Genomic DNA, 25432 nt, shown 5'->3' with positions numbered 1-25432 from the left:
CATGCATAGCTCATTGCTATTTAAATCAATAGGTTTTAAGTATTTTATAACAGTTTAGATAAATATTCATATATTTCGACTCGTTCGCCTTAACTAATCGGCGTTATTAGAAAATTACAAATACAAGTATTTACATGTAAAAAAAATCTTAGTAACTGATTGGTGTCATCAACAAAATCAGTACAAGTCTTTATGCTGACGATCTCACCGCATTCGCCACAGCTCGTTCCGCTTCACACGCTCTCAACTAAACCTTCGCAGCCTTCTACAAGTTCAAAACCACCCACATTCTAGCACACATTCCGACCTTCTTACTTACGCCGTCCCGTGTAATCAATGCTATACGAACCACTCCAGATATCGAGATTCTTCAGCGCGGGATGGTGGTGTTGTGGCAAACTACCATATGGATACTGAGGCTGTGGTTGTGGCTGATATGAACGATGTTGGTATTGTGGCTGGTAGTGCGGCTGGTAATGGGGCTGTGGCGGTGGTGGTGGTGGTGGAGCTGGCTGCCTATATTGAGGTGGTTGGTGTTGGAAACCGAATTGTTGATAACGCGGCTGTTGTGGCGGTGGTGGTGGGGGTGGGTTATAGTACTGCGGCGCAGGCGGATTGTAGTGCGATCGTTGAGGTTGATTCAAATTATTCAAACTGAATTTGCTTGCTGCCACTGGAGGACGATTGTACTTTTGATCCCTATAATAGACAGCAGGATCTTCGCGATACTGTCCATCGTCGATTTCGTTCGGTCCCAGCGGGTAGGGATTGTTGTTGGTGAGCGTTGGTGGTGGCACATTAATGTCGCTGCCTAAAATTTTATTAAAAAATGTATTATATAGTACATAGTAAAATGAGATGCACATCTCAGGCTACAAATGAACTCACCAGCAGGTTCAAAGCCACGCTTACTAGCTCCATACTCGATTTCACGCAACTTGCCCTGATCATCCAGATACCCGTATTTGCCAAAGACCTCTCCACCAGGATATTTGGTTTCGATTTTATAACTCTTATCTGCCGCTTCATAGCCGTACGTATATGAACCATCGTCATTGTGGCGATCGATCTGTTTCAATATAGGCACTGGTGTCGTATAGTCGTGTTGTTGGTGTGACTGTTGGATTTGTATGCCCAATAAGAGGCAGCTGACTATGAACTGAAATCATAAAAACGAAAAAACGTGGATAAGGTAAATACTCGTAGAAAAAATGAAAAAAAAAATGAAAAGTAGTATTAACAAAGCGCAGCAAACGGATTTGTTTGGGTATTTTTTCATAAAATTACACACACCGTGACACAACCACTTGGTAATGTGGCTGACCTTGAAATTGAATCACTTCATTGGCTCAGGCGTAATAACAGCAGCAATTTTGCAAATAATATCATTATACTTAAAGGCGATTTAACGATTCAAAGAACTGTATGTATTATTAGAGCATTAAATTAACGACATTTTTGTGGATTTGTGGTGGCAATTTAAGATGTGAGTACCTGCGATTTTATTGAATTTCGCTACTGGCATTACATAAAAATTGTATGTTTTTAGATTTTTACCATAAACTTTTTAAACGACCAAAGTTCGCGTGTGATATTTTCCTTCAGCAAGTCACTGTCATTGTATGCACGTAATTTTGTTTTTGTATACCATACAGAATAAGCGTGACTCAAAATGTAGGTATAATACATATGTAAGCATTGAACAATTTTGTTCTCCAGCTCGGAGCCGCTCAGAGCGCGGCTCACTCACATAGCATGGTGAAAAGGTGAAGTCAAGGCAAATTTGAAAGAACCAGCTGAGTGGCTGACGCATCTGGGGACAAGACAACGGTTTGGTTACGAAAAAACTGAGATTGTGTTGGTGATGTACGAAAAAAATCAACACAGCCTATGCTAATGTTGCTGCGTTTCCATCTGAACAACGGCTGATTGGACGATTTTGTGAAATGAGCAGGCGGAATTCTGCTGCCGAGTCCCTGGTGACGTGACAACCGAAGTTATTCGCTCAATCTCATTTTCACCAACCTGGTAATCTATCAGCCTTGCATATATAGCTCTTATATCGAGAACTGTTATGTGACTTGAGTTTTCTGATACACAAATGCATTTATGCGTAATTGAAGTAGGATGATTTAGTAGCAAACCTCTAAAGTAAATACATCACCCAAAATGTTTGCAAACGTAGCACATATTGACTAGTTTTGACTACTTACTTAGTTAACATACTTTTTAATTTCAATTATTATTATTTTTTAATTTACTTCGACCTTTACCGGATTTATGAAAATTTGCTACAGAACTGCAAAGTGTTTTGTGACAAGTCCGAACAGAAACCCGTCAAACTTTCCAGCAAAACTTCAAAGAAAAGACGTTCGGTTGATGGTCGGTATTATTACAGCACACAACCCATGGGGTCGGTATATGACCACCATTGGAATCATTGAGGACCTAATGTGACTGTCTTGCTTGGAGGAGGCGGCTACCACGAAGCACTTTCTCTGTGAGTGTCCTGCCTTTGCTAGAGCACGGCTACGAGGGTTTTGGGTTTTGGGTTCGGATGTTGTGTTCGTTCTCTAAAACTGGAGGATATTTACAGATTTGCCAAAGGACCTGAAAAGTTCTCACAGGACTAATTATCTCTATCTCTGTCTCTATTCTTTCTTATCTCTTTCTCTGATACTTTCCAGAGCTCTAAATGCAATGTACTTTTTAGCCTGAGTGTTTTAGGAGCCGCCAAATCTCCTGGTGCTCCTTGGCTCGACCTTTTCAAATTTCAATTTCACTTTTTAACAGAATGGTGGCCAGCTCCAGATAAATTGTACATTAAAAGAACCATGGCACACGTCCAAAGAATGGCCAGTCTTTGCATCTGCGGGGCCCTCAGAACCACACCCACAGATGCACTAAATATTATGCTTAACATTTTACCAATAGAGCAATACGGTAAGCAAACAGCTGCCAAAGCAACTCTCAGACTAAGAGAAATCGGCCTACTCAGAACGAACCAAAGAGGACACTCTTCAATTTTAGAACAATTCCCCTGCATTCCCAGCACAACGGATTTTTGTAAGACCAAGGACATCAATTTTAATAAATCCTTTGTCACAGTATTTCCTTCCAAAGAGGAACGGGATAACGGGCTTATTGTTGAGAAAAATTACTTAAACATCTACACAGATGGCTCAAAACTGGTCTAAAAAGGAGGTGGAGGGGTCTACTCCAACAAACTCGGAGTATGCCAATCATTTCGCTTACCTGACCATTGCAGTGTATTTCAGGCAGAAGTCACTGCCATAAAAGAGGGACTTAAAGAAATAAAAACGAGAGTATTATCCGCAAATGAAGTCTTCATTTACTCGAACAGTCAAGCAGCAATAAAAGCGCTTGAATCAAAAACAGTTCTAGAATGTTTTAAACTACTAGATGACGTATCTAAGTGCTACAAGGTGCACCTTATCTGGGTAACAGGCCACAGGAACATTACAGGAAACTGTAAGGTGGATGAACTTGCAAGAACCGGTACAACGCTCGATCTCGAACCGGATAAGGCGCTGATACTCATGCCTTTGGCCACTCGTAAATTACTTATAGACAGGGAAACCATCAAAAAGGTAAATACAAGCTGGCAAAACCTCACAACATGCGAACTAAGCAGACAGACATGGCCGAACTGGAACAGCGGTCGATCGAAGATCTTGCTAAGATTCAACAGAGAATCTATAAGAAAAATGATAGGTGTATTAACTGGTCATTGTTTAATAGGCAGCCACGCTAGAAGGTTAGGACTCCCGTACTTCGATTTCTGTAGAAGCTGTCTTAATACAGAAGAAGAGGAAACAGTCAGACACCTTTTATGTGAGTGTGAAAGCCTAGCTATGAGAAGGCTGCGCACTCTTGATACAGCATTTCTAACCGATGTAGCGGACATAGCCCATCTAAAACTAACGAAGCTCTGCTCGTTTATTAAAGCAACCGGATGGTTTGAAAAGGAATACGTAGAGTAAGGATAAGCTCCAGTGGTATCACAATGGACCTGCGAAAGGTCTAAGTGTGTCTTATGACAGCCACCCTACCTACCTACCTACCTTTTAACAGAAACAAAATATTTTCATGGAGCCGATATACTCACTTTCTCGATGAATACTAATTTTACCGTTTTTCAACTGTTTTTTTTCACTATATTTCTTTTCATATTAGTTTGCGGAAAAAGTTTAAAATTTAAAATTTTAAAAGAGAATTTTTTTCTCGGCATATGGCTGTAGTGATCGATATCTCGCATAGTGACGATCAAACAATTTAAAGTTTTTGCTAGTTGTCAAGGTGATATTTCATACTAAACAAAAATTGTTTGCTGTTGTGTTTTTTTTTGTTCCATTAAGTTGTGATTTACAGGTTGTTAGCAATAGAAGTCAACAAAGAAAAAATTCAGTACATTTTAATGTTTTTCTTTGTTAAAGGTGAAAATTGAAACCAGGCTGCTGAAATTGTGAAATGTGTTTAAGGTGCCGATACTGTAACAGCTAATAAACGTGCAATTTGGATTTCATCGATTCCGTTCAGAAATAATCGAAGTTAACCGGCATGTTAGTAGTCGTAGCACTACCCAGGATCTAAAACTCGACTATAAAACAGTTTTGAATCATTTGCAGAAAATAAAAACTAAATAATAATAAGCTTGAGGAAATTTTGTAAGTGTACCGCAAAAGTTAGGCTCCAGTATAATTAGCCGAGCTCCTCCTTCCCCTCTCTTTGAGGTATGCGTCTTGATGTTGTTTGACAAATGGAGGGACCTACAGTTTTAAGCCGACGCTAAACGCTAAATGGTTTTTATGAGGAGGTTTGCCATTGTCTGTCAAGGGGTGGCTGCTATTTGAGCAAACTTTTTCTATAACTTCATGCTCATGCACCGAGACTCAAATCTGCGTACTCTCGAATGATAGTCATGCACCAGCCCATTCGGCTACGTCAGCTACCAAAAAACCTATAGTTCTAAGTACTTTTCACCAGTTTATACTACTTATGTCTTTTTTTTATAATAGTTTTGTTATATTTTTTAGAAAAACGATGGTTTATTCTAATAGGACTATGAATAAGTTCGTGCGGTTTTACAACAGATGGCGTAACTTGATTATTATTCCATCGATCCACATTTCCAAACATTCATTGGAGAGCTACTGTCGTAAGGCACAAACGTCAGTATAAGTTTTTTATTTGAAGCGTAAACAACAATATTTTTACCACACTTGAAAATGTCGAATTTCGTGCCAAATAATGTGTTTTTGCGGGGAATTCTTCTTCATTATTTTAATATGAAGAAAAAAGCAGCCGAAAGTCATCGTATCTTGGTGGAAGTTTATGGTGAGCATGCTCTATCTGAGCGAACGTGCCAGAAGTGGTTTGCACGCTTTAAAAGTGGTGATTTTGGCTTGGAAGACGAAGAACGCGAGGGTGCGCCGCCAAAGTTCATGGATACCGAATTGGAGGAATTGCTCGATCAAGATCCGGCTCAAATGCAAGAAGAGGTTGCAAAAACTTTGGGAGTTGATCAATCAACCATTTCCAAACGTTTAAAAGCCATGGGAATGATCCGAAAGGTAGGCCATTGGGTGCCGTATGAATTGAAGCCAAGAGACGTTGAACGCCGTTTTATGGCATGCGAACAACTGCTTCAACGGCACAAAAGAAAGGGTTTTTTGCATCGAATTGTGACTGGCGATGAAAAGTGGGTCCATTACGACAATCCAAAACGTCGGGCAACGTATGGATACCCTGGCCATGCTTCAACATCGACGTCGGCGCAGAATATTCATGGCCTGAAGGTTATGCTGTGTATCTGGTGGGACCAGCTGGGTGTTGTGTATTATGAGCTACTGAAACCGAATGAAACGATTACGGGGGATGTCTACCGACGACAATTGATGCGTTTGAGCCGAGCACTGCGAGAAAAACGGCCGCAATACGCCGATAGACACGACAAAGTTATTTTGCAACATGACAATGCTCGGCCACATGTTGCACAAGTGGTCAAAACATACTTAGAAACGCTCAAATGGGATGTCCTACCCCACCCGCCGTATAGTCCAGACCTTGCGCCATCCGATTACTATCTCTTCCGATCGATGCAACATGGCCTGGCTGACCAGCACTTCCGTAATTACGATGAAGTCAAAAAATCGATCGATTCGTGGATTGCGGCAAAACCGACCGAATTTTTCACAAAGGGAATCCGTGAATTGCCAGAAAGATGGGAAAAAGTAGTAGTAAGCGATGGACAATATTTTGAATATTAAATTTGTAACCATTTTACGTCAATAAAGTTTCAAATTTCGAAAAAAACCGCACGAACTTATTCATAGTCCTATTATATCAAATACCATTTAAATAAGGGTCTCAAGGTGTGTACAAAATTTATAAAAAATCCACTAATTTTCATCAAAATTTCAGAATTAATCAAAATTAAAAAAAAAAAAATTATTAAAAACATTAGTAGAATGGGGTAAGATAGGTATGGGGGCACAATAGGTAGGTGGGGTTTTCGTCGCACTGTTTTTGCAGAGGTCACTCGTCTTATGTGAATTGAATACGTGGTGGGGAACAACGTTCGCGACTGTCATTTCGGCCGTCACCATTGATTAGTTATCCTAGTTCTGGCGTCGTTTAGTTTTTTGTGAGCTTTTCTCCGACATAGCATTTTTTTTATTCTATTTAATGTATGTAAATATTTGTCAGGAGAGTTTTATTTTACGTAGAAAATAATGCTGAACACGAATAATGTGTTAGTTTTTTGATATTTTTGTTTAAAAAAAAAATATCGACACTAACATAAAACATGTGCTTGGGGGCACTATAGGTCAGCCGTCAGGGGGCATTATAGGTCACTACTTTTAATTGAATAAAATAAATTTTAATTGTTTTTGCAGCAAAATGGTGCGTAATTATGTGCGAAAAACGTCGAAACGAAGTGAAGAGGACGTAAAAAACGCAATCGCGGCAATCCGAGATGGCGCTAGTGTTCGATCAGCTTCTAAACAATTTAAAATTCCATTCGAAACATTACGTGCTCGCGTGATAGGAAAGTGCTCGTCATCAATAGAAGCGTGTCAGAAATTACGCGTAAGTAAAAAATCTAACGATTTAAATTCCTGGTGCTATTTTATTATTTATTTACTAGTCGTTTTCTTAACCTATAGGTATTTAATGACAAAAAAGAAAAAATGTTGCGCGATTACTTGGTTAAAGCAGCAAATATGTTCTACGGACTTTCATACCAACAAATACGCTCACTTGCTTTTCAATTCGCATGCAAATTGAAAGAAATTGGAGCCATCCAATGACCATGAAGAGCCTGTTTTATCGAATGCCGATCAAGAGCCAGATCGATCGAATCTCGACCTATTAATTCCAATTGAGGACATTCCACTGCGCAAGCCATCAAATCGAGGCCGGGAGCGACGTAAAGCTGCACTTCTCACAGATGCAGTGATGCTAGAGTCATAACGCGCTGAGCAAGCAGCTGCAGCTCAGAAGAAATCGGACGCGGAAGCAAAAAAACAATTTGCCGACGAAAGAAAAGAAGAAAGAGAGGCTGCAAAGAGGCAGAAGCTCATACAAAAACGCGAAAAATTTACCAAAGAAGAGAAGAAAAATGAATTAAAGAAAAATTCCTAACTTTTATAACATGTGCAGTGTTCATACTCCATAAATAAAAGTTAAAACGTTAATTTCCAAGCCATTTACATTGTTCTTTTCCCCTCACATATAGTGACCTGTCGTGCCCCCCGATTTTGAAAATATCAAAAAAAGTACCTTTGTCTTATTGAATGCAGTTTCCAAAATATTTAGCCAAACATAAGTCAGTATAACCAAAATGTTCGCAGACAAATAATTTTTCAAAATCTTGCTTATTTTTCAAAATGAATGCAAAAACACCGTAGCAAGAGGTATCCAAAAAAAATTACCTATCTTACCCCATTCTAAAAGTTAAAAAATTTGGGTATGCAGTTTTAAAGTCTATTAAATTTTATGTTATTAAAGTCATTGTACAAAATTGCAAGAAAAAACACTACTCTTCTTCCATTTTTTTTGACAGGCACCTACATGTCTGATGGTCTGGCGGGGTTGCTATGTCAAATTGGAATTGTAATAGCAACATTAAAAACGATAAAATATCCATACAAAAAATAGAAAATACATTAACATCTTTGACTCTGTAAATTTACAATAACAAATATTTTAAATATATTTCTTAGCTAAAATAATGCATTTTTTAGACTTTTTGATATGACTTTCCAAGAAATTTAATCATTTTTTATGCAACCACGTTACAGAAGAGACCTTTTTGGAATCAGCTGATCTCAGCAGTAGGGCTTTTTTAACGATCAGCTGAGAGTGTTTTTACTTATAGATCTGTACAGTGATTAGAGTGTTAGTTACAAGTGGCGCAAAGTTCTCGATGATATTTTACAATTTTTTCCCCTCACAGTGTTGCGCATTTTCTACATATAACGAATACAAATTATTCCACAGTACGCCAGCTACGACTGCACAAATTTTCTTCAGTATCCATTAAATTATATAAAATATTCATATATTTTTTTACTCATTAAAATATTACCACAAATGCTTGCTAATTTAGAGCTTGCCTCCGGTACATACATACATACATACACACTTAGCTAAGTACATATAACACATTTATGCATTTGAGCATGCAAGTCTTAGTTATAATTGCAGCACCTTTCATTATTGCCTACTTTGCACCAGTTAATTGTTAAACCAATTCAAGAATGTAGGCGTGCAGTTGAAGGGGACCAGCAGCTTGCAGCAGGCGTTTTCAGTTTCTCAAGGCCGTCTTGTGTTTTCAACAGTTATGGCAATCGCTATGCGAACACGCATTGTTGTGCTCCTACTTACCATGCCCATGCACCAGTTATTGGGTATAACGATATGCATATGCATGTGTGTGTGCAACTCACCATATGAACATATTAATGCATGTATGTATGTCTGCATGTATTGGTACCGATTGCACTTACTTAATTAAGCTTTTGTACCTATTTCAGTGCAAACATGTCGAGTTATATACTCATACGTGTCCATAATGTTTATTTATACGCCTACATTCCCACACACATTCACACATAAGTGCCTTTGTGTAGCTTTAATAAGCATTCTTATGTATATGAGTCAATGGAGGTTTCTAGTTCACTCAGTGAACTGGTTTCTTTAGAGTGGTTGTTGTTGTTTAATATTTGTATGTGAACTATTTATTTTGAATGAATGATGTGAGGGCGTGCTGAGTAATGAGGGGGAGAGAGAGCGAGGGGTTATTTACATTTGATCGCATTCCACGCATATTTTGCTATTTCTGTTTATATAGGAATGCTGTTATTTCCACATTGGCACCTGTGGCCAAACATAATTGGACTAAAATGTGAGTAGGATTTCACTTGTAATCTATATAAAATAATTTATCCCATGCAAAATGGAACTACTTCCGATGGATGTTTTTAGTTTCTAATATAATTATAAAGTAACTCGATACACCTTTTCAGCACTATTCTCTTTATTAAGTTTTCGAGGAATCATGCAAAGATAAGCCCAAAATACTGGTGTCATAAAAATGTTTTTGAAGGCGCCATCTTTTTAATGAGTCAGTGCGCTGGAAGTTATATCCCTAGCTGACTTCCAGTCAAAGCTTGGTGACATTCGGTTCAGTGGAAGCGAAGTTAATGCATCTAAAGCGGCAGTATGTTTGTGTCCTCGGTACAAAAATGAGTTTCACACAAAGAGCTAATATCAAATTTTGTTTCAAAATCGGTACAACGTTTACCGAAACATTTGAATTGATGAGAAAAGTTTATGGCGTTGATTGTCTATCTCGTGCCAGAGTTCATGAGTTGTTTACGCATTTCAAAGATGGTTGAGAGGACATAAATGACAATGAACAAAATCAGTAATAACCGAAAACTCCATCGAAATTGTTCGTAAATTTATCAAAAACATAACCGAAGTCATCGTTGAAATTCATGGAATCGGAGTTGAATATCTCCAAAATATCAATTTATCGCATTTTAATTGATAATTTCGACTTACGAAAGGTCTGTGCACATTTCGTTAACAAGTTAACTGAGTACTGAACATTGCTCAGAATTCAACATTCGGAAGCCCTCATTAAAGAAGCGATAGCAAGACTTGCGTTTTTTTTTAAATTTGTTTTTTGAACTCGTGATCACTGTAACTTAAAAATCGCTTGGTAGTTTTCAGTAAAATGTATACTGTTTTGAAAAACAAAAAAAAACTCGTGCCTGATCAAAGGATTTTTATTCAAAAATTTCGATTTTTTTAAACAATTAATTTTCGGTTTTTCTCGAACATCTGAAAAATATTTTCTGAGGCCGCCATAAGTTTAATTTTGGAAACAAAAAAAACTTGGATCTATTCTATCTATCTATTAATAAAACTAATTTCTCTTGTCCGATTGATTTAAGATGAATCTCCAAGGACTTGTGATGATCACCGCAAGGGACTTCTGGAGAAACGGGCTCCACACAAACAGCGATAACTTCTATAATTATTAATTTTTTTCTAATTTTTGAAATTTTGCTTAAGTCAAGTCGAAACATGATTTATTGAGGCTATGTTTTTATTTTTGTAAAGCAAAAACAAAAATATTGAAAATCACCATTTTTTCGGGCCCTCTTAGGTTGGTACAGTAAATATCTCAAATTGTATTTCTTTACTAGTTTGTTTAAAGAATTTGTTTTTATTTTTTAGGAGTTAACTTAGGACTAACATGGAAAAAATATAGAAGACGGACAAGTTGAACTGAAAAGTAAACTGGCATTATTCTACTTCACAACCAATATTTTCCCCTACTGGGCATCTACACTCATACACATTTGTACCTACAGAAATAATTTCGGTCAATGTTTTTCCTATTCAAATCTATTCCGTAATTTCCACTTCTTAGGTTTACCAATCGCTAGACATCCTGTTTGTGCATTTGTGGTTGTGTGTCGGCACATTCTTAACGCCTTTTCATAAGTTTCCCGCATGCTTCAGAAAGTTTTAGGAATTCTTCCATTTTCTGTTTTAAATTGACTTACTTCTTCACGTGGCCAAAAAGTGCAATGAAAAAAGTCTCAATTTCATTTCCTTTCTTCGTTTGTTGTACTGCGAAGCTATTGAAAAAGTGTAATGCATCTGTAAATGCATTTTACACCGCCACCTTCACTTTCAGTTGTAATGCCCTTCATAACTTTGTTTGAGAGTTTTTCGATTCTAAAGAACATTTATTAACGTTAAGTGCTATCGAGGTTGGTGGATGAGTGCGAAATGCGAGTATTTGCAGTGGTGCCCACACAATCAGTGGATAAATGAGCTGAGAGGGCTGAGGGCCTCTGCCTACCCCTAACCTCTTAAAAAATCGTAAACTTCTACTTCAAAGATTAAAACAATTAATGCAATTTCAATCGCACCCATACCTTCTCATCCATACCGCAATGATTGCTTTCAGTCTTTCTTCTCTTTGAAAGTTTCATTATTTTAATTCAGAATAGATATTGGCGGTCATTTTCGGCAATGTTGCCATCAAAAATTCTCCTTACCCCCTTAAATTATGAGAATTGACTCTAGTTGTCAATCCGCATTAGTTGCACTTAATCCCTAAGATAATTCCAAATTAAATTGTTAATTCTGATTAATGCCACCGTCTGTCTAGGCTAATAGCTAAGAATTAGACCATCCAATTCTCACTTAAAACCGGTCGCTCCGTCCGAAAATCCACTTTTTTTTTTGTTATGTAATAATCGTGATTTTTTGTTTTTTTTTTTTCGATTAAAGAAAAAAAGGTAGATCATACAAATTTCTAATACCTGGATAATGTATTAACCGAACACAAAAACTTGTATATCAAAATAAAGGAAATAATAATTAATCGTGTTGTGATATGTTTCCTAATCTTAGTTATAATAAGCGAAACGCAAAAGTCGGCACTGATAACACCTCATTAAAGCACTTTATTGATAAGTAGGGACTAGGAACTCGCAATGATTGTCGATTTTTGTAACGCAAGTACCATAGTCTGGTCATTGGAAGCACCCTCCTCGAGCATAGGGACTAATACAAGGTAACTTGGTTGTCCACGCTTAGACACTGCACTCCAAACCAAATCGACCAAATTGCAGTTAGCCGGCGGTATAAAAAATGTTTGCTTGATGTACGTAACAAACGGGCAGCTAATATCGAATTGGTGAGCGATCATCACTTCGTCAACACAAAAATATGACTTGGCACTGCCGGCATGAAGAAACCCACAACAAGAACTCGGCCCTTGAAATGCAACATTGAGCGGCGAAGAATCCTGAAGTGAAGGCACGGTACCGCGACTCGCCGTGTAGATACCACCAAGCTGCTGAATGCATTGCTAGCAACTCGGCAGAGGCAAAATGGAAAATAACCAAATCCATTGTGAGAAGCTGTGGTTATTATCCTGGGACCTATACCCAGAAGAAAAAGGCTTGGATGAGTGACGAAACATGGAACAAAATAAGCGAACGCAAATCAATTAAAGAACAAACCACGAGTAAAGCTAATCGTAATGTTCCACAAGTCAGACAGCTGGAAGAGTAGTATCGGATGTAGGCGACTGTCCAATCAATAACTTAGCCTGCGATGCCGAACGTGCAGCCGGTGGTATAAAAATTTCAAAAAATCGATTTTTTTATTTTTTCGATATTTCGAAAGTACCTATATTATCTTAAGAATATACTGTGAAATTTTCATTCGGAAATCCTCAATATTATAGCTTCTACTATATACTACTTAGGCCGCCGTACCCGAATGGGTTGGTGCGTGATTACCATTCGGAACGTTGATTCCAATCTCAATGAAACACCAAAATTAAGAAAAACATTTTTCTAATAGCGGTCGCCCCTCGGCAGGCAATGGCAAATCTCCGAGTGTATTTTTGCCATGAAAAAGCTCCTCATAAAAATATCTGTCGTTTGGAGTCGGCTTGAAACTGTAGGTCCCTCCATTTGTGGAACAACATCAAGGCGCACATCACAAATAGGAGGAGGAGCTCGGCCAAACACCCAAAAAGGGTGTACGCGCCAATTATAAATATATAGAGAATACTATTATTATTTCAATTATTTCGTATTTTTTGATTAAAAAACTCAAAAAAACCCCGATACCTAGAGTGTCAAATTCAAAACCTTGCCATTTTTTCAATTTTTTTTTTCTGATTCCAGTAGCGGGACATAGCTACGGTCATACTGATTAATTTTTTTTTTTGGTATTTGTGTTTCAGATAAATAGAAAAGCCAAAATGGACAACATCGTGCAGGTCCAATTTTACGGGAGGGTCAACTTCAGCGTCATTTTTTAAATTATTAAAATTAAAAGAAAAGTCTAATTTTTGTTTTAAAATTATTAGAATTAAAAAAACTTTCATTTTTGTATGTAAAAGAAGTTAAATAAAAAGCCTAACAAATTTGAATTTCGTTTTTCATTTTTTTATTGTAAAAAAAAAATCCTGAAAATCCGCTTATATTACCCCTTAATATTACCAAAAAATTGGTTGACAGAAGCCTCACTGTTGAGCAACCTATAAAATATCTGAATGGTAACGTCCTACTTACTGCGTAAGAGCAAATTCGTCGGGGGAAAGAGCATTTCTCGGAAGTACTCAACAACGTACTTGATCCCTCTATCCACCAGTCCGCAGTTTGTAATGATAATATCGAAATAAATTAGAGAATACAAACATCGTCACCAAATTGCTGCAATAAAACAGTTGCGGAATGGCAAGGCTGCCGACAAACATGGCATACCTGCTGAGCTCTACAAAAGTGGCATCGCCCTATACGCGGAAATTTTATGCCCATGGATGCTAGCATGAAATGCCAAGAATGGATAGAAACAAGTAGTTACAGTCCTGGTGCTTTTCTTCGCTTTTCTTAAAGCAATCTTAAACTTTAATCTATAAATCGAAGCTTTAAAGCGCAGCCGAAATTGGAAACATTTCTATAAAGTTTTTGTTCTATTTTACCTAAACACATAAAAAAACCAATGTGTATTACCCCTTAAGCGGACAGCAAGGGACTGAAAAATTTGACCGCTTATGGCAAAAGTATAAAAAAAGTTAATTATATAATATGTTATTTGAGGGTTAACGTGTTATGGTAGGGTTGCCCGCTGAAGAGAAAAAAATGTACAAAAAAATTTCAAAGATTTGTGATAAGTACTGAAAAAAGTGTCCACTTAAGATAGGTGTTCGTTAAGAAGGAGTGCGCTGTATATATAAGTAGTTAGCTCCGTGTACAATAGAGGACCCTTTTCTGATTTTCGCCTTATTCCATTCCATTCCAAAAATATGTGAACTTTTTTCATCGCTTCTGTAGCCTAACCTCTCAAGATAATTTATATATTCTCATAACTAACGCAATAGTCTACGCCACTGAAGCAATGACAGCAAAAACAAGAGTAATCCAGCGCCTCGCACAAACAAACCAAAAGTACACAAAACAAAACACAAATGCAACTCCGTTTTACCCACAGCTAACACCCACATAGACATTGGATTGGTGTGACGGCCACCTTCAGCTGAGTTAGAGAATTAAGCTGCACAATGGCCCGGAACAGACAGAAATTAACAACAAAATGGAAATATTTTTATAATACAAAAAAATTCTACTATTTTTATGCCAAGATTTATGATTTAAATATAGGGAAAGTGGGTACTAAAATTTACTTATATTATTTAGGAGCCAAAAATTTTAATAAGCCCTTAAAAAAGAAACGTTCTGTTGCTGCTACTTTAAGAGCATTACGGCCATTTTTACGGTCCATTTAACAAGCCGTCCCGTTTTGGGGTTACGTGAAGTCATTGGTCTACAGTAACAAGCCGGCGACGATTTGTGAGCTCAGAGCCAATATTGAACGCGAAATTGCTGGAATTTCAGCCGATTTATGCAAAAGAGTGGTCGAAAATTGGGTTCAACGATTGGACTTCGTAAAACGTGCACGCGGTGGTCATGCAAAAGAAATCGAATTTCATACTTAAATGTATATGTTCAAACTCGATAATAAAAAAAAAATTAGTTAAAAAAGTCAAACCGTTTGTGTTTTATTCAAAAAAGTTCAAAAGTTGAAGCGCTCTTACTAAAAAACCCTATACAAGGTGGTGTGAAATTAATCACCCTATAGGAAAATTTATATTATAATTTTTGGAGTATAGAAACAAACAAGCAATGGAGCACGTAAAGGTGAAAATAAAAATTTCCTCAAGTCAAAATTTTTCTTTTTATATAGGAAACATAGGTATTTAAGAACAAAATTTTATGCTTAGTTTTGAGATCCTTATAACAGAGCTGGAAATAGACTTAATTTGTCAACTTAACACATAAGCTGAAAAGTCCAACACAAAGATGGCACTAGTTTTATTGCATTCACCTCTTCTTCCGTTAGTATATATTATATATAACTGGCGCGTACACCCTTTTTGGGTGTTTGGCCGAGCTTCTCCTCCTATTTGTGTTGTGCGTCTTGATGTTGTTCCACAAAGGGAGGGACCTACAGTTTCAAGCCGACTCCGAACGGCAGATATTTTTATGAGGAGCTTTTTCATGGCAGAAATACCCTCGGAGGTTTGCCATTGCCTGCCGAGGGGCGACCACTATTAGAAAAATATTTTTCTTAATTTTGGTGTTTTCAACGAGATTTGAACCGACGTTCTCTCTGTGAATTCCGAATGGTAGTCACGCACCAACCCATTCGGCTACGGCGGCCGCCTTTCTTAGTACCGCTTCTTCCGATAGAACTAACATTAAAAAGAGAGATATTCAAATTTCATAATATTCTATGCATTAGTTCGTGAGTTGTTATGCTAAGAGTGACGCTACTTTTTTTATTTTCAAAATTGTTTTTTGTTAATGGATCAAAAAGAATACCGTGTTTTAATTTTACACTCCTTCTTAATGGGAAAGAATACCGTTCAAGCGAAGCAATAGCGTGAAAAGTGCTATGGGGACACCACTCCATCAGAAACAACAATAAAATGAAGGTTTGCTGAATTCAAACGTGGTCGTAGGTCTGGCTGTAACACTAGAAAACATGAAACAAATCCACAAAATCGTTTTGAATGATCGAAAATGAAGTTGCGTGAGTTAGCTGACATCGCAAAGATATCAAAAAAAACGTATTGGCTTATATTGCATGAGCCTTTGACTATGAGAAAGCTCTGTTCAAAGTGTGTACCGCGTGTGCTCACTGTTGACCAGAAACAAGAACATGTTTATGATGGCAAAACAATGGCAAAGCCACTTAAATTAAACTTTGAATTGCTCCCATATCCACCGTATTTGTTAGATATGGCTCCCAGCGACTGCTTGCTGCAAAAGATTTTGCTGAAATGAAGAGGTTATCACTAAAGCTGATTCCTATTTTGAGGCAACAGATAATCCGTTCTACAAAAGTGGTATTTACATGTTAGAGTGACGCTGAAGTAACTGCGTTGGTCTTGATGGAAATTACGTTGATGAATAAAGCTAATTTTGAACAACAAAAAAAACGTGTTTTCTTTGTTAGGCCTGGAACTTTTCCGCCCATGTGTTAACCACGCATTATATTTTTGGCAATTATAATGAAGTTAATGTAGAAACCCAATAATACACTGGTGGCATGAGAATCGCAAAACCTTATAAGGCTCTAGCTTAGTGCTTAAGGTAACCCTTCGCTGGGTCTTCGACAGAGGGATGCGCATTTTGGATACACTTCTGGGAGTAAGTAAAGAACGAGTAAATTCAATGCCTTTCTTACTACCACTACAACTGAAGTGAGAAGGTGGACCAATACAGCCCAATACAATCTGTGTCAGAAGAAAAGAACCGGATTTTTTCTTGTAACTTCAAGATATGTTTCGCTCTGCTTTTTGCTGCAAAATAGTCCCACTCAAGGGCTACGACGCAAGTGCTAAATGAGGTTAGTGTCGTTCGAAACTTTCTCGTAAACGCAACCAAACAAAAATGAGTGAAAGGGCCGAAATATCTTACGCCGCGGCTGCAAAAGTGTTTAAAAAATCAAAAAAGTTGGTTGTGATGTGGAATCAGTGGTATAAGGTGTACAAAAATGTTGATGACGAGTGTGGTTTGAAGCGAGGACGACAAAAAAACAGGATAAAGTGATCGTCCAACTTTTTAAGCGGGACACTTCTTTGTGTCTACGCCAAGCACTCACAATTCTTGCTAAAAAGGGAGTAAATGTAAGTGTCAACACCATCGAACGACGACTGAAAAAGGCGGACGTATCCTACCGTTCCACATCTTCAAATCCACTGCTCTCACATTGAGAAACAACAAAACAAGAAAATAGCGCCACAGTAATGGACTGGGCTTCCTAGTTCCAGACGTCGGCTGCATTGAAAATGTATGGGGAACTACGAAAACGCATTTTGCCGGAAGGCCAGTACAGGGTTGCCCATATTTGACGGACCCATCTAGCAGCCCTGTATCTTTTGACAGAGACGTCAGATCGCTTAATGACATACCGCGTTGGAAGTGTCAGTCCAAGCAGGTTTTTACCATGGAACAGTACACGCCACGCGAGCGCTCCTAAGTTGTTGAAATTTACATTCAACAAAAGAAGTCAAAAGAAGAAGAAGAACAAAATCATCATGTCCAATGAGGCTCATTTCTTATTGAATGGGACGGTAAACAAGCAGCATTGCCATATTTATGCCACGGAAAATCCTCACGAAATTCAAGAGATACCTCTTTACGACGAAAAAGTCACTGTTTGGTGCGGCGTTAGTGCGAAAACGATTATTGGGCCGTTTTCCTTCGAAAATAAAGATGGTCAAGCTGTTACCGTCAATCAGGAGCGTTATCGCGATATGAGAACCACTTTTGTGATGCCAATTATTCGACGAAAGCGTATGAGGCAGTTCTGGTTTCAACAAGACGGCGCTCCACCACACACAGCTCGCACCACAATCGATTTTTTGAAGAAATTGTTGCCTCGTCGTTTGATGTCGAAAAATGGCGATTTTAACTGGCCACCGCATTCGCCCGATTTAACACCACCTGACTTCTTCTTGTGGGGATATTTAAAATCAAAGGTTTATATTAATAAGCCAAAGACCATAGAAGAGCTCAAGAACAACATTCGTGCGGAAATAGCCGCTATTCCAGCTGAAATGTTAGCTAAAACTATGGAAAATGCTGCAAAACGGGCGCAATACGCCGTAAAGGCTCAAGGCGGCCATTTGAGAGATATCATATTCAAAAAGTGATGTCAACAAATCTACTTGAACCAAATAAAATGATTATTATCGTCAACAGCAAAAAAATTGTGTTTTTCTTTGATTTAAAAGAAAAAAACACATGGGTCCGTCGAATACGGGCAACCCAGTACATGATTTAAAGCAAGTCGTGCGTTAAGTTCGCAAAATCTGGTCCTCTTTGTTGACGAGCTACGCAGAAAAGCTGGTTCAAATCATGAAGAAGATGCCAGGTTATGCCGTGTAGTCTCCGGCTTATTGAGTAATTGCGACTCGTAGTTTTGTACATATTTTCACGTCAAAAAAAAAAATTTAAATATGTATCTTTTATACTGCATAAATGATCGCGGTTCCTTTTTTCTGAATATTGTCGTAAATTGACTGTATATTGTCGAATGCAACAGCAAAGCAGTGGTTTCAACAATTCCGTTTTGGTGATATGGACTTCGAAAATGAGACACGCTCCAATAGGCCCACATTTGAAAATGTCGGTGAAGTCAGGGCAGTCTTTAAGTCGAGCATTTATTGCCCAGAAACTGGAGGTCAGCCATATAAACAAAAGGCTCGATTGAAATCAGATAATCTCAGCTATTTCGTCGAAATAAAAAGAAAAACCGTTCAGAATTTTTATTTCATAATTTTTTTTTTTTGTTTTAGTTTTTTTGCTTTTTTTCTAGTTTTTTTTTTTGTTGATGCAATTTTCATAAATCTTTGCATGCATGAACTGCTACTGTTTGTATGTATTTATGTGCATATGTGCATATGTAAGTAACGGTATCAAAAATGGTAATCCCTTGAGTTAATTTAGTTAGTTTAGCAATTCAAAAATTTTATTTTTATTTTCATTTCACTCAACTTCAACTCACTCAAATCCCTTTCCAATTTTGAAATAGCAAAATTGTAATTAAGTTTCGAAATTGTGCAGTCACTTAAACCAATTTTTATTGCTTTTTATTGCATTTCACATTTTCCATTTTCTTACCAATTTATTCATTATGGCTGCGTAATTTAAAAAATCCAAAATAGTCCGCAATTTAAAATAACAACACAAGCACTATTAATTTTGCGCTATTTTATGCAAAAAATATGAAATAAACAAAGAGTTTTTGGTTTATTCTATATTCTATGTTTAGTTTTCGTTTATTTCATAATTTTTAATTTTTCACACAATTTTTGTAAAACCTCGTCATTTAATTAAATATTGCTTTTATTTAGTTTTTCTATTTGTTTTTGTTTTTGTAATTGCTTTATGATGGCGCACTACAAATACGCTTAGTTCTTTTCGTACTTGAAGAAAAACCGAATTTGCACTTGCACCAGACTCCAGCAAAACAGCGAACTCAAAAGAAAATCAACGAGTCGTACGCTTTTATATCGCCAACGAACCGCAAGCGGCAAACATAACAATTTCACAAAAACAATTCACCCGCCAGAAGACTGAAATCAACCATAACTAACGCAACAATAATGAGAATAACAACAACTATGCAACGCTGCATACAAGCGGCCGAAGCGAATGGTGGCCAAACAGACAGAAGGCGGGCGGCAGGCGGCGGACGGCGGACATGGTTATGTGGTCATAGTCGCCACAGTCAGGGCATTTTTTTCAGCAGCCACCAGTAGCAAGCAACGAGTTGTGGTAGCAAGAAAATATTGCCCATGACTCGCGTAAAATTGTAATAGTCGATCAGCTTGGTGCTGTTGTGGTTGGCCACTTGCTGGGTTGCTCGATTGCTCGGCTGGTCGGTAAGTCGACGCATTGCCACCACTCTTTGTATTCTAATGCTGGATAAATAAAGTGGTTTGAATTTTTACTTTTTGCGTTCTAAGCATTCCCGCGCTACGGCCGTTGTTGTTGTTGTTGGAGGTGGAGGTGAATTTGCAGGTTTTTATGTAAATAAACCACCGATCGCGTTGCACACCTCCATCGCCACTTCCATTGCACTCATGCAACGCATAGACAATTGGGTGGAGGCTTCTGGCGTGGAGCCGCATAGCTTCTTAGTTGTCGTAGTGGTGCTTACAGGTTTGCCTGATATTGCATACCATATTTCAAAACAAAAACAATATTCTCCATGACAGGGTGTAAACAGCTTTGAAAGTATTTGTTCGCAAGTTGAGCGCTTAATCTGAGATAATCGAACAGGTGGTTCACATTACAATTTAAGCACACACACACACACACACTTGTGTATATAAGTATATGTATATTTACACATATAAGTGTATACAGATGTATCTATATGTAGGTCCATAGGTATGACGCTCATGTCAAGTGTATTTTATTAGTACTTGCATTTGTGTGAGTGCTTACAAATATTTCAAATAGCTTTGTTAGTACAAAGAACGCTATTAATACTAAATACAGATACGAGTATATGCATGTATGTGTGTATATATTATATATGGTGTCCAGAACCTGTACCCGTATGTTTCCGCACGCGCCATACTACATTACTTCTGCAAATATTTAAAATTTTTGTAGAAATACAATATTTTTTACCTAATGCAGCTTTTTGTCGCTACTGCTATTGTCACCCCATATATCCCATTGGCCAAACTTTCGAAATTCATAATTTTTTGCACAGTTTTTAATGCAAGCGAAAGGGCTCAAAAATATTATTTTTTTATTTATTTATTTGTAAGAGTACTACTTACTTACTTAGGTGGCCATAACAACCCGTTACCGAGTTACGGCCGACCTCACTAACTCTCTCCAGGCGCCTCTGCTCCGCGCGCGCCTTCTCCAATTCTGTACACCAAGCGAGCATAGGGTTTCCTCCACCTGGTCTTTCCACCGGAGCAATGGTCTTCCTCTGCGTCGGCTTCCTTGGACTTCGCCCTCGAACACCTTCTTTGCTGGAGCTTCTTCATCCATACGCACGACATGCCCTAGCCAACCCAGGCGTTGGATGGCGATGCGTTGAACTACGTCAATGTCGGCGTAGAGCTCATACAGCTCGTGGTTCATTCTTGAACGGTAGTCTTCGCCAACGCGCACAGGACCGAAGATCTTAGAAGAACTTTTCTCTCGAACACCCCAAGAGCGGCTGCATCGCTTTGTGACACTACCCATGCCTCTGCGCCATAAAGCAACACGGGTATGATGAGCGTCTTGTAAAGTGTCAGTTTGGTCATGCGAGAGAGGGCTCGACTACTCAATTGCTTACTTAGCCCATAGTAACACCTATTAGCAAGAGTGATTCTCCGTTTGATCTCCAGGCTGGTATCGTTGTTGCTGTTAACGGTGGTGCCAAGATAAATAAATTCTGGCACAACTTCGAAAGTATAGTTGTCCGCAATGGCGTGCGTTCCTACACGCCGTGTGTTCCGCGTTGCAGACAGCATATACTTTGTTTTACCCTCGTTCACCGCCAGACCCACTCGTGATGATTCCTTCTCGATAGCAGAAAACGCAGCCGTGACATCTCGCTTACAGCGGCCGATAATGTCAATGTCATCGGCGTACGCAAGGAGCTGGACACATTTGTAGAAAATAGTGCCATTACGATGCACTCCTGCTTTTCGGAGCACCCCTTCCATCACGAAGTTGAAGAGGTTGCATGACAGTGGATCGCCTTGTCTGAAACCTCGAACGGTACTGAATGGAGAGGTTATTTCCTACCTTGACGGAGCTGGTTGTGTTGCTCAACGTCATTCTGCAAAGCCGTATGAGCTTCGCTGGTATACCGAACTCAGACATGGTGGCGTACAGGCAATCCCTTATCGGGCTATCGAACGCAGCTTTATAGTCGACAAAAAGATGATGGGTGTCGACTTGCTTTTCATGGGTCTTTTCCAGGATTTGGCGTAATGTGAAAATCTGGTCGATGGTGGACTTACCACTTCTGAAGCCGCACTGATAAGGCCCGATCAGTGTGTTGGCAAACGGCTTAAGTCTTCCACATAGTATGCTAGACAGGACCTTGTACGCGATGGTTAGAAGACTGATGCTCCGGTAGTTGGTGCAGATCGTCGGGTCACCCTTCTTCAGTACAGGACAAAGAACACTGAGATTCCAATCGTCGGGCATGCTTTCTGCTAGCCATATTTTGCAAATGAGCTGATGCATGCTCCCTATCAGCACATCGCCGCCAGTCTTGAACAATTCAGCGGGCAAGCCGTCAGCGCCAGCCGCTTTGTTATTCTTGAGCCGCTGGATGGCAACTCTGACTTCGGCATGACTAGGTGGTGGAACGTCCAAATTATCGTCGATTGGCGGTATCGGGTTATCTTCTACTGGGTCGGAATTGTGTGCGTTATCGCCAGCAAGTAAGTTGCAGAAGTGTTCCCTCCATATGCCCAGTGTGGACTGTGTATCCATAACCAGATTTCCGTTTTTATCTCTGCAGGCTGATGCTCCGGTCTTGAAACCTTGTGTCAGACGCTTGACTTGCTGATAGAATTTTCGAGCATCATTCCTGCCCCTGTACTCCTCTAGCAGCTCACGCTCACGCTTCTCCTGTTCTCGCTTCTTGCGTCTGAAGAGGCGCCTCTCTTCCGATCTCTTTTCCCTGTAGTTATCTCGCACGGCCCGCGTTGCAGCTGACTGCAGAGTTCTTTTGTAAGCTGCGTTTTTCGCTGCAGTAGCTTCGCGACACTCTTCGTCGTACCATTGGTTTCGTTTAGGTGGGCGTTGGAACCCAATGGTTTTTTCAGCGGCAGCTCGCATAGAGCGGGATATATGTGCCCAAAGTCCGCCTGCGTCTGCAGGTAGAGAATCGTGGAGGAGCAACTCCGAGACGTGAGCGGAGTAAGTTTCGGCAGTCCGTTGTGATAGCAGCTTAGCGACGTCTAGCTTTCGTTGCGTAGTGGGGCGCACGTTCTTCGCATTGCATAACCGCATGCGTATCTTGGCTGCGACAAGATAGTGGTCAGAGTTGATGTTCACTCCACGGAACGTTCGCACATCCTGCACACATGAAGCATGCCTTCCGTCGATCACAACATGATCAATTTGGTTGCGCGTTCTTTGATCAGGGGACAGCCAGGTGACCTTATGGATGTTGAGATGTTGGAATCTGGTGCTACTAACTACCATGTTTCGCGCCGCAGCGAAGTCGATCAGCCGTAGACCATTGTTCGATGAGGTCTCGTGGATGCTGAACTGACCAACAGTGGGATCGAAGACAGATTCTCGCCCAACCTTTGCGTTGAAGTCCCCGAGTACGATCTTCACGTCGTGGGCTGGGCAGCGGTCATATACTTGCTCGAGTCTCGCATAGAAACTGCCTTTGATGGCATCGTCCTTTTCCTCCGTTGGGGCGTGCGCGCAAATCAGGCTTATGTTGAAGAACCGTGCCTTGATACGGATTGTGGCTAGCCTATCGCTCACAGGTGTGAACCTAGAGACGTGGGACCGAAGCCTCCCGCTTACTTTGTAAGAGTAATAATTATAAATTATGGCAAATGAGTAGTAAAAGCCTCTCTCGATGAGCAAAACTAACACTTTACAAGGCTCTCATCATGCCCGCCCTAACGTATGGCGCAGAGGCGTGGATCGGCTATGCTGGCTGGGTCATATCGTGCGAATGGATACAAACGCTCTGGTTCTGAAAATATTCGATGCGGTTCCAGCTGGTGGTAGCAGAGGAAGAGGAAAGCCTTCTTTGCGTTGGAAAGATCAGGTGGATAAGGACTTGGCTTCACTTGGTATGTCCAACTGGTGCCGGTTAGAATAATTATACATAACCAATACACTAAAATTTAACAAGAGCTTTGGCAACTAAGGCCTCTTGTTCGAGATTTATACTCATAAGACTGTTTTAAAGATAATTGACATCAATCTTCGAAAGACACACTGGGGTGTGAGTCACCCCAGAAAATATTTGATGAGTTGTAGTTTGTTTATTTCTAACATCTGCAAATAGCTTAACATCTGATAGTTAATATCTGATAGCTTTATTGTAGCAACGTGGATTTTTCTCTGCGAATTCACGCAGTAAGTCCTCAGTAGTTGATGTGCACCGAATTTAAGCAGATCTAAAACAGGGATGGGATCAAATTTATACCGGTGTGCAAACTTGTTTTTGCATAAAAGGAAGTTTCATTGTTGCCATGCTGTAGAATCACTTTGTCATGCCTCTCCGCGTATTGCGGCCGCTTCTCGCGCAGTGCTGTACCCAATCGTATCAATTGAAGTCAATACCGATCTCCAGTGATGGTTTCGCTCGGTTTCAACAGTTCATAATAAATAACACCAACTTGGTCCCACCAAATATATCGCATAACCTTCGCATCGTGAATATTTGGCCGAGGCGATGACGTAGAAGCAAGATCGTGCATTTCCTTTCCTTTCTTTGGGTTGCTGTAATGGATCCATTTTTCACCACCCGTCACGATGCGATAAAGAAAACCCTTCCTTTTTGCCGCAAGAACAGTTGTTCATAGGCGAAAAACGACGTTCAACATCCCTTGGTTTTAACTTATAAGGAACCCAAGTCCCCTGTTTCTGAATCATTCCCAAAACATGCAATCGCTTGGAAATGGATTGGCGAATAACTCTTAATTCTGAAGCAAGCTCTTCTTGCGTTTGACACGGATCCTCATTGAGCAATGCCTCCAATTCAGCGTCTTCGAAGGTTTTTGGCCTTCCTTCGCGCGGACGGTGGTCAACATTGAAATCACCGTCTTTGAAACGAAGGAACCAATCTCGGCACATTGTTTCACTTAAAGCAGCATCTCCATAAACTTTTTATAGCTCTCGATGCGTTTCAGCCGCATCGCAATGAAAGAGGAAAATCAGCACTTCTCACAAATGACGATTAGGCGGCACAAAATCAGACCTTTTCACAAAACCAAAAGTATATGATACCAAAGCAAAATCACTAATGTGTGGAAGTAGGTTGTTTACCATGTGTCTAAGCTTGGTTTATGACGTTTAGGTTATGTTAGAATCGACTAGCACACACTGCTAGCGGCATCTATTGACAAACTCTTAGTTGCGCACCTAATAATATTTCTAAGATTGGGATTTATATAAAGTCGATCGGTCGTTTGCGTTGGAGACGACGAGCTCGCATGAGTTCTTGTGTAGGAAGTACATTTACTTCGTTGTCGCAGTGTGTTTCTATCGTTGGCTGGTACTTTCTTCTGAGCTTTTGTTATTTCTTCTTTGATTGTAGTAGTGTTCAGTTCTCTGTGTAAGTC

The 25432-nt window shown here is 39.4% G+C and overlaps 1 protein-coding gene across 1 annotated transcript; it reads right to left on the bottom strand.

Moving 5' to 3' along the window:
* Nucleotides 1–40: 40 nt before the first annotated feature.
* LOC128855595 (uncharacterized) lies at nt 41–19639 on the bottom strand. Its single transcript, XM_054090624.1, has 3 exons — nt 19266–19639; nt 889–1159; nt 41–811 (listed from the first exon to the last, which is right to left on the bottom strand). Exons 1-3 carry the CDS (start codon nt 19275–19277, stop codon nt 312–314), a joined length of 783 nt encoding a protein of 260 aa, XP_053946599.1. The 5' UTR covers nt 19278–19639; the 3' UTR covers nt 41–311.
* Between the last annotated feature and the right edge of the window lie 5793 nt (nt 19640–25432).

Source organism: Anastrepha ludens, chromosome 2, assembly GCF_028408465.1.
Source record: "Anastrepha ludens isolate Willacy chromosome 2, idAnaLude1.1, whole genome shotgun sequence".
Taxonomy (NCBI): domain Eukaryota; kingdom Metazoa; phylum Arthropoda; class Insecta; order Diptera; family Tephritidae; genus Anastrepha; species Anastrepha ludens.
The sequence above is the reverse complement of the archived record's forward strand: the minus strand, read 5'-3'. Positions and strand labels throughout refer to the sequence as shown.

What these genes read in the sequence shown, in the direction of transcription:
- LOC128855595 (XM_054090624.1), bottom strand. An exon ending in GCGTGGCTTTGAACCTGCTG is followed by an intron (nt 812 to 888) that starts GTGAGTTCATTT and finishes ATAAAATTTTAG; the next exon opens with GCAGCGACATTAATGTGCCA.